This window comes from Xiphophorus hellerii, chromosome 7 (genome assembly GCF_003331165.1).
Source record: "Xiphophorus hellerii strain 12219 chromosome 7, Xiphophorus_hellerii-4.1, whole genome shotgun sequence".
In the NCBI taxonomy this organism is placed as follows: Eukaryota; Metazoa; Chordata; class Actinopteri; order Cyprinodontiformes; family Poeciliidae; genus Xiphophorus; species Xiphophorus hellerii.
The window spans coordinates 16,824,125-16,835,200 of record NC_045678.1 but is presented as its reverse complement, the minus strand read 5'-3'; the positions used below and the strand labels follow the sequence as shown (position 1 = coordinate 16,835,200).

General features: G+C 42.8%; 2 protein-coding genes across 4 annotated transcripts; one reads left to right on the top strand and one right to left on the bottom strand.

Annotated features, from left to right (window-relative positions):
* Positions 1-798: 798 nt before the first annotated feature.
* pdk1 (pyruvate dehydrogenase kinase, isozyme 1) lies at positions 799-6,382 on the bottom strand. 2 transcript variants are annotated; one of them, XM_032567610.1, is made up of 11 exons: positions 5,886-6,382; positions 5,471-5,612; positions 5,291-5,362; positions 5,023-5,207; positions 4,193-4,288; positions 4,006-4,083; positions 3,843-3,919; positions 3,657-3,755; positions 3,427-3,537; positions 2,019-2,132; positions 799-1,922 (listed from the first exon to the last, which is right to left on the bottom strand). In XM_032567610.1, the coding sequence occupies exons 1-11, from the start codon at positions 5,992-5,994 to the stop codon at positions 1,782-1,784; spliced, it is 1,224 nt and encodes a 407-aa protein (XP_032423501.1). In that variant the 5' UTR covers positions 5,995-6,382; the 3' UTR covers positions 799-1,781. The 2 variants fall into 2 exon arrangements, with proteins under 2 accessions (XP_032423501.1, XP_032423500.1); XM_032567609.1 differs by having other exon boundaries at positions 5,871-6,379.
* Positions 6,383-7,747: 1,365 nt separating this feature from the next.
* nup62l (nucleoporin 62 like) lies at positions 7,748-10,977 on the top strand. 2 transcript variants are annotated; one of them, XM_032567608.1, is made up of 3 exons: positions 7,748-7,874; positions 7,978-9,576; positions 9,934-10,977. In XM_032567608.1, the coding sequence occupies exons 2-3, from the start codon at positions 8,086-8,088 to the stop codon at positions 10,090-10,092; spliced, it is 1,650 nt and encodes a 549-aa protein (XP_032423499.1). In that variant the 5' UTR covers positions 7,748-7,874; positions 7,978-8,085; the 3' UTR covers positions 10,093-10,977. The 2 variants fall into 2 exon arrangements, with proteins under 2 accessions (XP_032423499.1, XP_032423498.1); XM_032567607.1 differs by having other exon boundaries at positions 7,810-9,576.
* Positions 10,978-11,076: the final 99 nt, after the last annotated feature.

Sequence of the window (11,076 nt, the reverse complement as noted above, 5' to 3'; positions counted from 1 at the left end):
GGTGGCAACCAAGGTAACTCCTTGGTTACCTAGAAACAGACTCTCGAGTAATTTGCGCAGCAGCTGTTTGAGGTTTTGCCACTGTGTCTCAGAATTGCTTAAAAATAAACAGGTGGCATGAAGGGACAAAATTATTGCTCAGAAAAAACGGGAATCACCATGACAACATGAGCAGTGACGTAAATTTAAGAGATTCTCAATACAACAGAGCAGGGCTTTAAAATAAACAAAACAAAGAGACTTGGAGTAAGTTTCATGTACGTGATGTGCTCAAAACAATAATTCAAATCAAACTCTTTCAGATAAGTTATATTGCTCAGGATAGATTATTGTAAATTCATGGTATGAAGAGCACTAACACCAGTGATGTGATCAAATTGTTAATTGGAAAAAAAATCTCACAATCTTCCATATATGTTTCAACCTTTCCAAGTTACTTCAAATAAAATTTGTTGTCAGGGTTTAATTAAATTAAATGGGTTAAATCTTTCTCATTTCTGTGACGAAAACTTTAAAAGTGTTTTGTTTTCTTAAACCTCCCTCTTTAGCTTCTTTAAGAATTTCCAATTCAGTTCTCTGCCAAATGTTCAACCTTCCCTAGTCTGAAACAGTGTCTTATGTTCAAAATATGGCTTTTAGTTACATTTTTTCCAGAATCCCAAAGATACCAGTTTAGCAGTTCAGCTGCTAACATGGCACCAACAATGTGCTTTTAAATTTAGTGAAATAAATTTAGTTTTGTGCTCATTTTTGCTGTAGTGAGTGTTACTTTACAACTAAACAGACTTTTAACAAACAGGCATTTTAAATAATTTATTCAAGCCTTTGTCCCAACAGAGCAGCATATACCATATTCTGAGAAACACACAGACACTGAATGTCCTCAACAGTCCAGCAACGTGGAGAGTTGCTGCAGTTGAACCAATATCTGAAGACTGAACCATCACCTCCCTCCCTCTACTCTGTTTGCATAGAGCTTTCAATACAAAATATTCTGTTAAATCTTACAGATAAGTGCTTCTAGTGCAAACATGTCAACAGTGAACTACAGCAAACACAAACAGCTCTCTATACTGCAGCATATTAGCTTATAGATGACAGGATCCTCATACGATCTCATTTGAAAGGTGCTGAATGTCGGTTGAAACAGAAAATCCAAAATGTTACAATAAAATGTCTAATGTAAATATTTTTATGACAGTTGTAACAGAGTCATGTTGAATATTTTCATCAAAACAAAGAAAAAAAAGGTGCAGGTTTGCTTTAAAGTTTCTCACCATCCTCAAGAAAAAAATATCTGAAAATCAAACAAAATTGTTCCAACAACCCAAAAAGCAGCTAATTTACATCAATGCCTCCTATTTGTTCCTCTTAAGACAAAATATCACCACATTTCAAGAAGCACAGCCACAAACTGAAACAACTGACGCCTTTTTAAAGCGAAAAGAAATTCTACCGAACTGCAGCAAAATTATGCTCTTATTCTCAATGCAACAGCTATACTTTAAAAAAAAAAATACCATATGACACCAATTCATTATTCAGATGACAGGAGTGAGAGCTTGGAAATGAATCCAGAGCTGGTTGTGCTTTCACAGGAAACCAGGTCCTAATCACCACATCTGGAGCCTCCCATACAAAACTAGTAAAATATATGGCACAAAACTTTCCTCCCGTTATACTTTTTTCTTCTTTCTTTGAACAAATCACCACCAGTCATCAACAGGAAGCTTCTTTTTTTTTTTTAAACACACTGCTGCAAACAAATTCACTCTTTGGGTTCAGAAACTGCGAAACGTGGTCAGGTCTTTGGGCTCCTTGCTGGGGACGCACCAGTCGTCGGCCTCGTGCATCGTCTTGTAGTGCTTCCAGGCCGACTTGTTGTACACCGGGAGCCTCTCGATTGACTCCGTGGACAGCGCCTGGAACAAGACCAAGAGGAAATTCTGCTATTTTATTTTTCTTCCTCTCGTTCAGCTGAAGAAGCCTTTAAATTCTTGCGCCGAAACTCGGGTTACCCGTATGTAGATCACTGCGTCGGTCCCATATCCCTCCAGAGAGTAGAGCTTCAGGTCTCCCTGGAAGTAGCGGGCGTACAGGCGAGAGATGGGCAGGCCGTAGCCGTAGCCAGCCTGTGGAAAAGCTTGAATGTAATTTTTTGGGGTTTTTTTTCCAATATTTCTCAATTAAGGAGATGTTTTCTTTAACCTCACATGGGTGGTTTCTATGCTGACTGAGCAACAGAATCAATAAATCTCTCCAGAACAGTGAAAATAGAGTTGACCCACTTGTTAACAATAGCCCACTGACATTATGCTTTATCAACACAGACCAGCAGCATAATTCACCTATAATAGAGTACAGAACAGACTATACCTTAAAAAATAAAACTTGTTCACAATAATTTAGGCAGGAACGAAAATAGCAACCAGGAGGTGATAATTAAAAGCCCTATTTATATAATAATGAGCAAGTGAGACCACATGCATGTGTGTGTGCGTTTGTTAACACAATGCCAATATAGAAAGACATCAGCAACGATCAGGGGGAGGAATTTGTTTCTTCTCATAAATCTGGGAAGTTATTGGAGCTAAATAAGTATATTTCCAAAAACATTTTAGAAACTGAAAAAAAAAATCTAAAACTAAAAAATGAAAGACTTGAAACTAAAAAACAATATGGAAACTATTTTTTTTTCCACCCTTGTTTCAATTTTATTTGTTGACAAAACAAAACAAAAATTGTGAGCCCACTTTAGCTCCATAGAGGGTTTTAAGTCTATTTCAAATCTGTTTTGATCTCCAACAGCGAGAGATTTTCCAAAGTATTAAAACACAACCGTGTGGCTCAGTTAGAGCAAGTGCACCACATGTAGAGGCTGCAGTTGTCTGGGTTTGATTTCCAGACTCTGGTTATTTGCTACATGCCTTCCACTTCTCTCTTCACCCTATTTCCAGTCAACTTACTGTTCAATAAAAAGCCATTTGTGCCGAAAACTATTTTTAGCAGCAAAACTCGGTCCGATTATATGATGCTCATCATAAAACGTCTGGGTACTCCATGTCAAGCCTAAAGTGCATGATGAGAACATTTTTAAAAAACCCTGAAAAAGCATGGCTTATTCGGAAGGCCCGACTTTTAAATCCAATAATATTTTAATTCCTTTATTTACTCTACGCAAAACAAATAGCACAAACAACATGGTGACACTACCATGATTTTCTCTTTAAACCGATGGATGATTTATCAAAAATCATCCGTCAGGAGGTAGATGAATTTTGGAGGTGAATTATTTTTGCCCCCTTTTTTTGGGGGGTAAACTTTCTGCTTATATCTTAAATTTATCTGGCCCAATGTGGTGCAAATCAAATTTCTAAAAAAGACATTGAGCAAGAAGAGAGGTGCTTTTTCACTGTTCTCACTGACCAGAGGAGCGGCTCGGGAGTCGTCGATGCTGGGCCGCGGGGCTGTGGAGTACGTGTAGGTGAACAGCCTGTCGATCTTACGCAGAGGCACGCCACCTCCACGGTCGCTCACCTGATCAAAAACACACAGATTAGTCCAACGAATGTGCAAACCGAAGCTTGAAGCTTTGCTTGTAAAGATTAAACCGGACTGGAGGTCAGTGGAAAAAACAACGAGAGTTTCCATTTTACCTTGACGGTGAGATCCTCAGAGCCCAGTGCAACCTGCGCATGAACGGGAGGATACTCCATCGCGTCGCCGTGTAACTCCATGGTGGCCCGCATGGCGTTCTGCAGCAAGCATGACAGAAAGCTTTGACAACGGTACACCAAGGTTTAGAAACTGAGAAACAAGAACAAGAGCAAAGAACGGCTCACCTTAAAAAGCTCAAACACCATGTGGTACAGATGAGACGGAACATAGACAACAGTGACGGGTTTCCCCTCTTCTTTGGCTGACGGGAAAAACAAGAAAACTGGATCAGCTGGAGCCCCTCCACTGTTAAATAGGACAAACATAACTGCTTTCTGAATAAATTACCGTTAAATTCCTCCAGAATGAGCTCAGGAGAGTTCATGTAGTAACGGTCACAAAGGTTTCTTGCATTTTCAAAGGCATCTGCAAGAAAGTGGAGGTTTTTTTTTTGTTTGTTTTGTTGTTGTTTTTTTAGACCTGAATCTTTAAAAAAACAAAACAAAAAAACAATAACAATGTCAACAACAGGTACCTCTGATAACCTCACTGACACCACAGTGCGGGTCGATGCTGCCAATCTGGTTGGGGTGTGCAGGATTCACCTTGACCTTCCCACCAAACAGGAGAGCTGCAAACAACAGGCAGACAGTGAGAGCGAATAACTCTACGCATTAAACGAGGAGCAGGAGTTCACTACGACGATATAAAAACACTGGAGCCAAAAAAATAAAAACACTTCCTGTTCGATACTAGACATAAACATGAACTTTTTCCTAAACATGTTCATATACAGTATGTGGTAGAGTAAATGATATAAATCTACAAATTTCTAAATAATTCACAACAGTTCATAACATTTTTTTTTTACATGTTTAACTGTATCTGACATTTAAAATGTTTATGCATTAAATGAATGACCTGAACTACAGCTATTTTGTGTTTTAAGCAGGTTAGATGGCAGAATCCTATGTGAGAATAGTAATTACAGCAACTACAGACCTGAACTCTGTTGGAGTAAAATATTTAGTTAGAGGGCTTTCAAACCAACCCATGTACAAAAAATTATTTAGCTATGTTTACAAGGTGAGAACATTTGACACTGCACTACACTTTTGTATCTCTTCAACACTGGCTTCAGTGAGTTACGCTTTTACTTGTAGAGGCAGATAAGCCACATGTAGCATCAGGTTTGTTATTGAACATGGAGGAGTGGGTGTGGAGTGTTTATTATGATTTTGTTCATGGCTTGGAGAGGGGGAAATTTCAAAAATGGCCGCAGGAAGTTTTCTGAAAAGACTCTTGAAACGTTTTAGCTTTGACCGCTGATAACAGCTAAATAATTGAATAAAGAGAACGTCTCACTGTGCTGGTTGAGCAGCATCCTGATGGATATCCTGCTCATGTAGAAGCGATCCAGAAAATACTGGACGTTCTGGCTGACCACCGGGTCTGTGCCGTACGTCTCCTTGTACTCCACCACCCCCTGAGCCATGGTGGGAATGACATCGTTGTGGCGATTTCTGATTTTTATCACCGCGTCTGTGAAACTAAGCAGAGAGAAAACGATTAACGAATCTAAACTGCAAGAGCAGAGTAGCTATTTGCATGAATGAAGCACAGAGAAACTCACTCGTATGTGACTTTCTCATCGTCTGCGTTTTTATCTTTGAACTCCAAAATATCCTGAAAGCTCTGCATGTACCTGGGAAAGAAAATAAAGCGGTTCTCTGCTGGTTTGGGAGTGAATGTGAATGAAAAAGATTTCTTTTTTTTTTTTTTTATTTAAAAAAATAAAGCAAAACCTGCCTACCAGCTCTGGACCAGCCCCACTGATGGAGTCTTCAGCAGGTTGTCTGGCAACAAGTTGATCTCCTTCATGATGTTGGCCAGCCTCACAGGAAGCTCATGCCTGAGGAAGGCGAAGGAGGTTTTCTCACACGCATTTTCTGAGCCTGTGAGAGAAATCGAGAGATTTCTGTGGGTGTGTAACTTCCCTCACATAGACCATATTATTATTTAGAACATATTATTCAGAATTTGTATTTATTTTTGGATAGGATAGAAAAATGCAAAAGTACTGCATCGCTCCCCTTCAACTTTATCATATAAATTCTGAATAAAGTACGTTAACCTTTCTGGCTGTATTCACTTCACTTTGAATTCAACAGGCTATGTGGCTTTACAATGCCGTTTCGTTTGGTTCCACCAACCTGTGCAGCTCTTACCGAAGTCCAAAAACTGCTTCATTGACAGCGGGGAAGGAGAAAACCTGGAGTAAAAGTCAACGTCCTTCCCAATGGAGACGCTGCTCCTCAGAAACCTCAAAAGCCTCATGATGACACCTTCCCGAACCTGCTGGAGTCAAGAAGAAGAGCTGCGTCCACGGCGAAGACTTCTTGTTACTGCCTCGCCGTTTGGAGGATTGTTTACACACACGGGAAATCGCAGGTGTTCAGTTGTTTTAATTAACCGTGGCGTACTTGACTTTTTAATTTTGCTTCTGTGTCCACAGTCCCACATACACTGCTGTGTTTCGGCATCGTCCTTTAATTCAGGTGGTCGCGGCTAAATCCGTGCAGGCAGAGAAGTCAACAAGCTAATCCAGAGAGCCATTACAAAGCCAAGAGAATTACCTCCCTTCTCGTCTTCGTGTTGCGTCATTTCTGTGATTGGAAACCGGCGTAAAGTAGCGCCATCTACAGGACTGGGGGGTAGAACAGTTGATATTTTAAAAAAAAAAAATCTAAAAGTATTCTAATCCTTATACTTTTTTTTATTATAGATATTTAACTATTAAACTGCTTGTACAGTTTTTTTACTTGTTTGAATGTTGTTTTTATTTCTACTCACCTGAATATTTTATCCTGAATGTTGAGGTTATTTTTAATCAGTAGAAAGTATCATTTATTTTATGTTGTAAATTTGTCCTTACTCTGTAGACATATTTTTATATATATTTTTTATTTTTGTGTGCTCCACCCACTGTTAGTAACAAACATACTGTAATCATGAGACAGAAACGAAACACACATCAAGTCTGAGTTCTTGTCTGTGCACAAGCTTTGTTGTTCCAATGTTATTTCCATCTGCGGTTCAAAGCGAAAACAAAACAAAATTATGAAAAGTTTTCACATCTGTCTATCTATTAGGGATGCTCCGATCAGGTTTTTTGCTGCCGATTCCGATACCGATCGCCCATGAGGCCGATGTTGCCGATCACCGATCTCTGCCGATCACCTGGATTGGCTGTTAATTTTTCGCTTTAAGTATAAATACTGCTACGGGATCTGGCAAAATGGAAAAATGATCTGGCAATAAATTCACCTAATTTAGATATCCATCCAACCCTTGTTCCTAGTGGGGTTGGGAGGGGTGCTGGTGCCTATCTCCTGCTAACGTTCCGGACAAGAGGCTGAGTTCACCCTGGACAGGTCGCCTGTCTGTCGCAAACAACCACACACACACTTACACCTAGAGAGAATTTAGAGAGACCAATTAACCTGACAGTCATGTTTTTGGACTGTGGGAGGAAGCCGGAGTACCCGGAGAACATTCAAACTCCGTGCAGAAATACCCCGGGCCGGGAATCGAACCCAGGACCTTCTTGCTGCAAGGCAACAGTAATACCAACTAGCTAGCGTGTAGCGGCGGTCCAACAGCGGGGGCAGAACCAGCGTCTTACACCGCTAGCTAGTTGACTTAAATTATTTTTCGGGTTATTTGTTTAGCTTTCTGACCGTGATGCTCTTCCGGGTGAGTGTTTGTAGTAGTGCGCTGCTATGCCTGCTATTTGGCCCCTCCGGAGGTCCCTTTTTTTTGCCTGCAGTGAGCCTCAATGTAGCCAAACTCCGTCAAATGTTTGTTTTTTTAACGTCATATCTATCTATCTATCCATCCATCCATCCATCTCTGTTTTGTATCCTTTCATACTCACAGCCCTGGCGACGGAGGATCACACTCTTTACTTTAATCATTCTTTGAAACTGTCAAAACTGTTTTATATCTCCCTAGTTTGTTTGCAAGGCCGCGAGTAGAACCAATCAAATTTCAGCTCCAAAATTTTCTAAGCTATGATTGGATAGAAGATGTGTCAATCGAGTTGAAAGGGGCGGGACCTCCTTCCGGCAAACAACAGGATGTGATCTCCTAACTGCCGTCATTTCCTCCATATAGCATCAGAAATGTCGGTTTGCAGGGCCACGTTTTGAAGAAGGGTATGTTTTTAGCTTTTAGTTGTTGTTAATTATGTGGAAACTATTTTAAAGCACCTGAGAGTGAGTTTATTTACCACCTTGTCCTGAAAAATCTTGCTAACAGACGCAGAGTTTCTTCGGCGGGGTAACTTAAAACAACTCCCGATCCCGACCCGCCAAAAGCCGCGGAGATTCACCGAGGAAGTAACCATTTTGTCCAGAGAGTGAAATCATGAGTGGTGGATTCAACTTCGGTCAGCCTTCAGGCTTCTTCCCAGCCCAGAAGACCACCGCTGGTGCTCCCGCCGCAGGTTTCGCTTTAACAAACTCCGCTCCTGCAGCCACCGGAGGCGGCTTCAGCTTCGGGGCTCCCACCGGTCAGACCAACCCCAACCCCAACCCCACCGGCTCCTTCAGCTTCGGCAACCCAGCGAAGAGCTCCGCACCCGGTACGAGTTTCTCTTTTGGGACCCCCACCACCACGTTTGGCCTGGGCACGGCCCCTCAAACCACAGCGGCGGCCCCGGGGCTCACTCTAGGCTCCATGTTGGCTCCCTCCACGGGGACTGGGTTCGCTCTGGGCGGGGGGTTGTCCTCTCAGACCACCGCTGCAGCTCCTGCAGGTGGAGGCTTCACCTTCGGAGGTGCCGCTCAGGCTCCAGCTGCATCAGCAGCTGCACCTGCAGCTACGACAGCAGTAGCAGCAGGCGGTGTTCCGTTTGGAGGCTTCAGCTTCGGGGGGTCCAAAGTCCTGGTGACCACAGCTTCAGCATCTCCTGCTCCAGCTGCACCAGCACCAACAGGAGCAGGAGGTGGAGGAGGGTTCAGCTTCGGCACCACTGCCCCCTCCACCTCCGCAGCTGCGACAATCCAGAGCGGAGGTGGAGGATTCAGCTTTGGGGTGAAACCATCGTCAACCCCGGCTCCGCCTGCCTACACCCAGGCTGCCTCTGCGGCTCCTTCAGGTCCATCTCTGTTTGCTTCACCCCTCACCACGGCGACAGCAGCCCCTGCAGCAACCACAGGGTTCTTGCTGGGGACAGCTCCGGCATCAATAGCGAGCACCGCAACACCGTCAGCTACAGGCGGGGGACTGAACTTCACCCTCAAGCCCCTGGGGTCAGCCGCTACCACGGCTGCTGCCTCCACCACCACAGCTCCAGCCGCCACGACTGGCACCGCGGTCGGTTTCAGCCTGGGAGTCAAACCTCTGTCCAGCACCGCCATGACAGCCATCACAACAGCCGCAACCCTCACCACTACCACCGCCGCCACCACTACGAATCCTCCGGTGATGAGCTACGCCCAGCTGGAGAACCTCATAAACAAGTGGAGCCTGGAGCTAGAGGACCAGGAGAGACACTTCCTGCAGCAGGCGACGCAGGTGAACGCCTGGGACCGCATGCTGGTGGAGAACGGAGAGAAGATCACGTCCCTGCACAAGGAGCTGGAGAAGGTGAAGCTGGACCAGCGGCGGCTCAACCAGGAGCTGGACTTCATCCTGTCGCAGCAGAAGGAGCTGGAGGACCTGCTCTGCCCGCTGGAGGAGTCGGTGAAGGAGCAGAGCGGCACCATCTACATGCAGAACGCCGACGAGGAGCGAGAGAGGACGTACAAGCTGGCTGAGAACGTGGACGCGCAGCTGAAGAGGATGTCGCAGGACCTGAAGGAGATCATTGAACACCTGAACACATCCAGCGGACCGGCAGACACCAGCGATCCGGTGAGTTAAGAGACCCTAGAACTGGGCAATAAATGGATTAGATCAATTTATTATTTATTTTTGTTGTTTTTAACGTTGCAGTAAATGACTTTAAAAAAAAGAACGTATATATCTAGAAACAACCAATCAGAGCCAGGAGGTGGGTCTTAGCACTGTCTATCACCTCTACATGTGGTGCTGCTCATTCCTTCTCCCCCTTGCTCTCTGCAGCTAGCAGAACCTGTAATGAGTGCTAAGGCTCATTAGCATGGCTAAAATGAATTAAAATCTAAGCTAGTATGGGTGGAAAAATCTGTCACCATTAAAGCTGCTCTGAAGATGATTGATTAACCTCTCTGTCTTGTTTGTTCTCCGCAGCTTCAGCAGATTTGTAAAATCCTCAACGCCCACATGGATTCTCTGCAGTGGATCGACCAGAACTCGGTTCTGCTACAGCGGAGGGTGGAGGAAGTGTCCAAACTGTGTGATACGCAGCGCAAGGAGCAGGAGAAAACCTTTCGCTTAACCTTTGACTGAAATAAATAGATCTGAATGTGCATTGACATAATGCTACTTTTTGGGAATTCCTTATTTCTCCTTTGCCTCTACATTACTCCTGTTTACCTCTACAGCTTTGTTGGTTTGCATAAATATGAATATTTTTGATTCCATAAGCTTTATAAACATGCGACTTCTTCTGTATTTGAGGAAAAATGTTTCTAATGTCTTTTGAATTAGTAGATAAATAAAATGGATATTTCTCAAAGTAGGTGTCCTTTGCAGAAAGCTGTCACTTGTTGGCACATTCTTCCTATTTGGTATGCTTAACATAAATTACAAGTGTAATGTGAAAGGGTTTATTTACATTCCTATTGCAATGCACTGATTTGATTCATCCTGGCTGGTAATGATTTTATGTTTTTAAGCTGATTGACCAGTTCTGATTTAGATTTTTTATTCTTACCACATAGGAATTTGTTGGTATTGGCTGTAGCATCAAATCCAGGAGGAAATGGAGCAGTTCTTCCCTGATGAGCATCAAAGCATATCTTTTTGATCTGTATTTGTTAAGCTAAGAGAAATATGCACAGTTGGTGCTTGTTGATACCTATATCAATGAAAAATGGACTAACGAAGTAATGAAAAGATTACATGTTCAAGATTGGACCTGCTGATCCCCCCCAAAAGTTGGCTGATAAATCTGTGCTCTTAACTTTTCAAAGCTATAAGGAGTTGAGTCCATTTTTTTGTGTATGTTTGCATTTTGAACATTTTGGGGGGTTTAAGATGAACTGAGGTTGTTGGGGGGCTTGTCAATTAAAGTTTGATTAAACATCAAGTCCCTAGCATAAATCTGGTAGCATAATTGACAGTTGTGCTTGGCAGAATCGTAATTGTTCATTAAAAAAGGTTGATTTTTAATATTAGCTTATTACTCGAAACCAGTTTTGATTCGTCTTTTGGTTTTTTATCCTATTAGTACAGAATTTACTTAGGTAACAACCAAAGAACCGCTGAGGT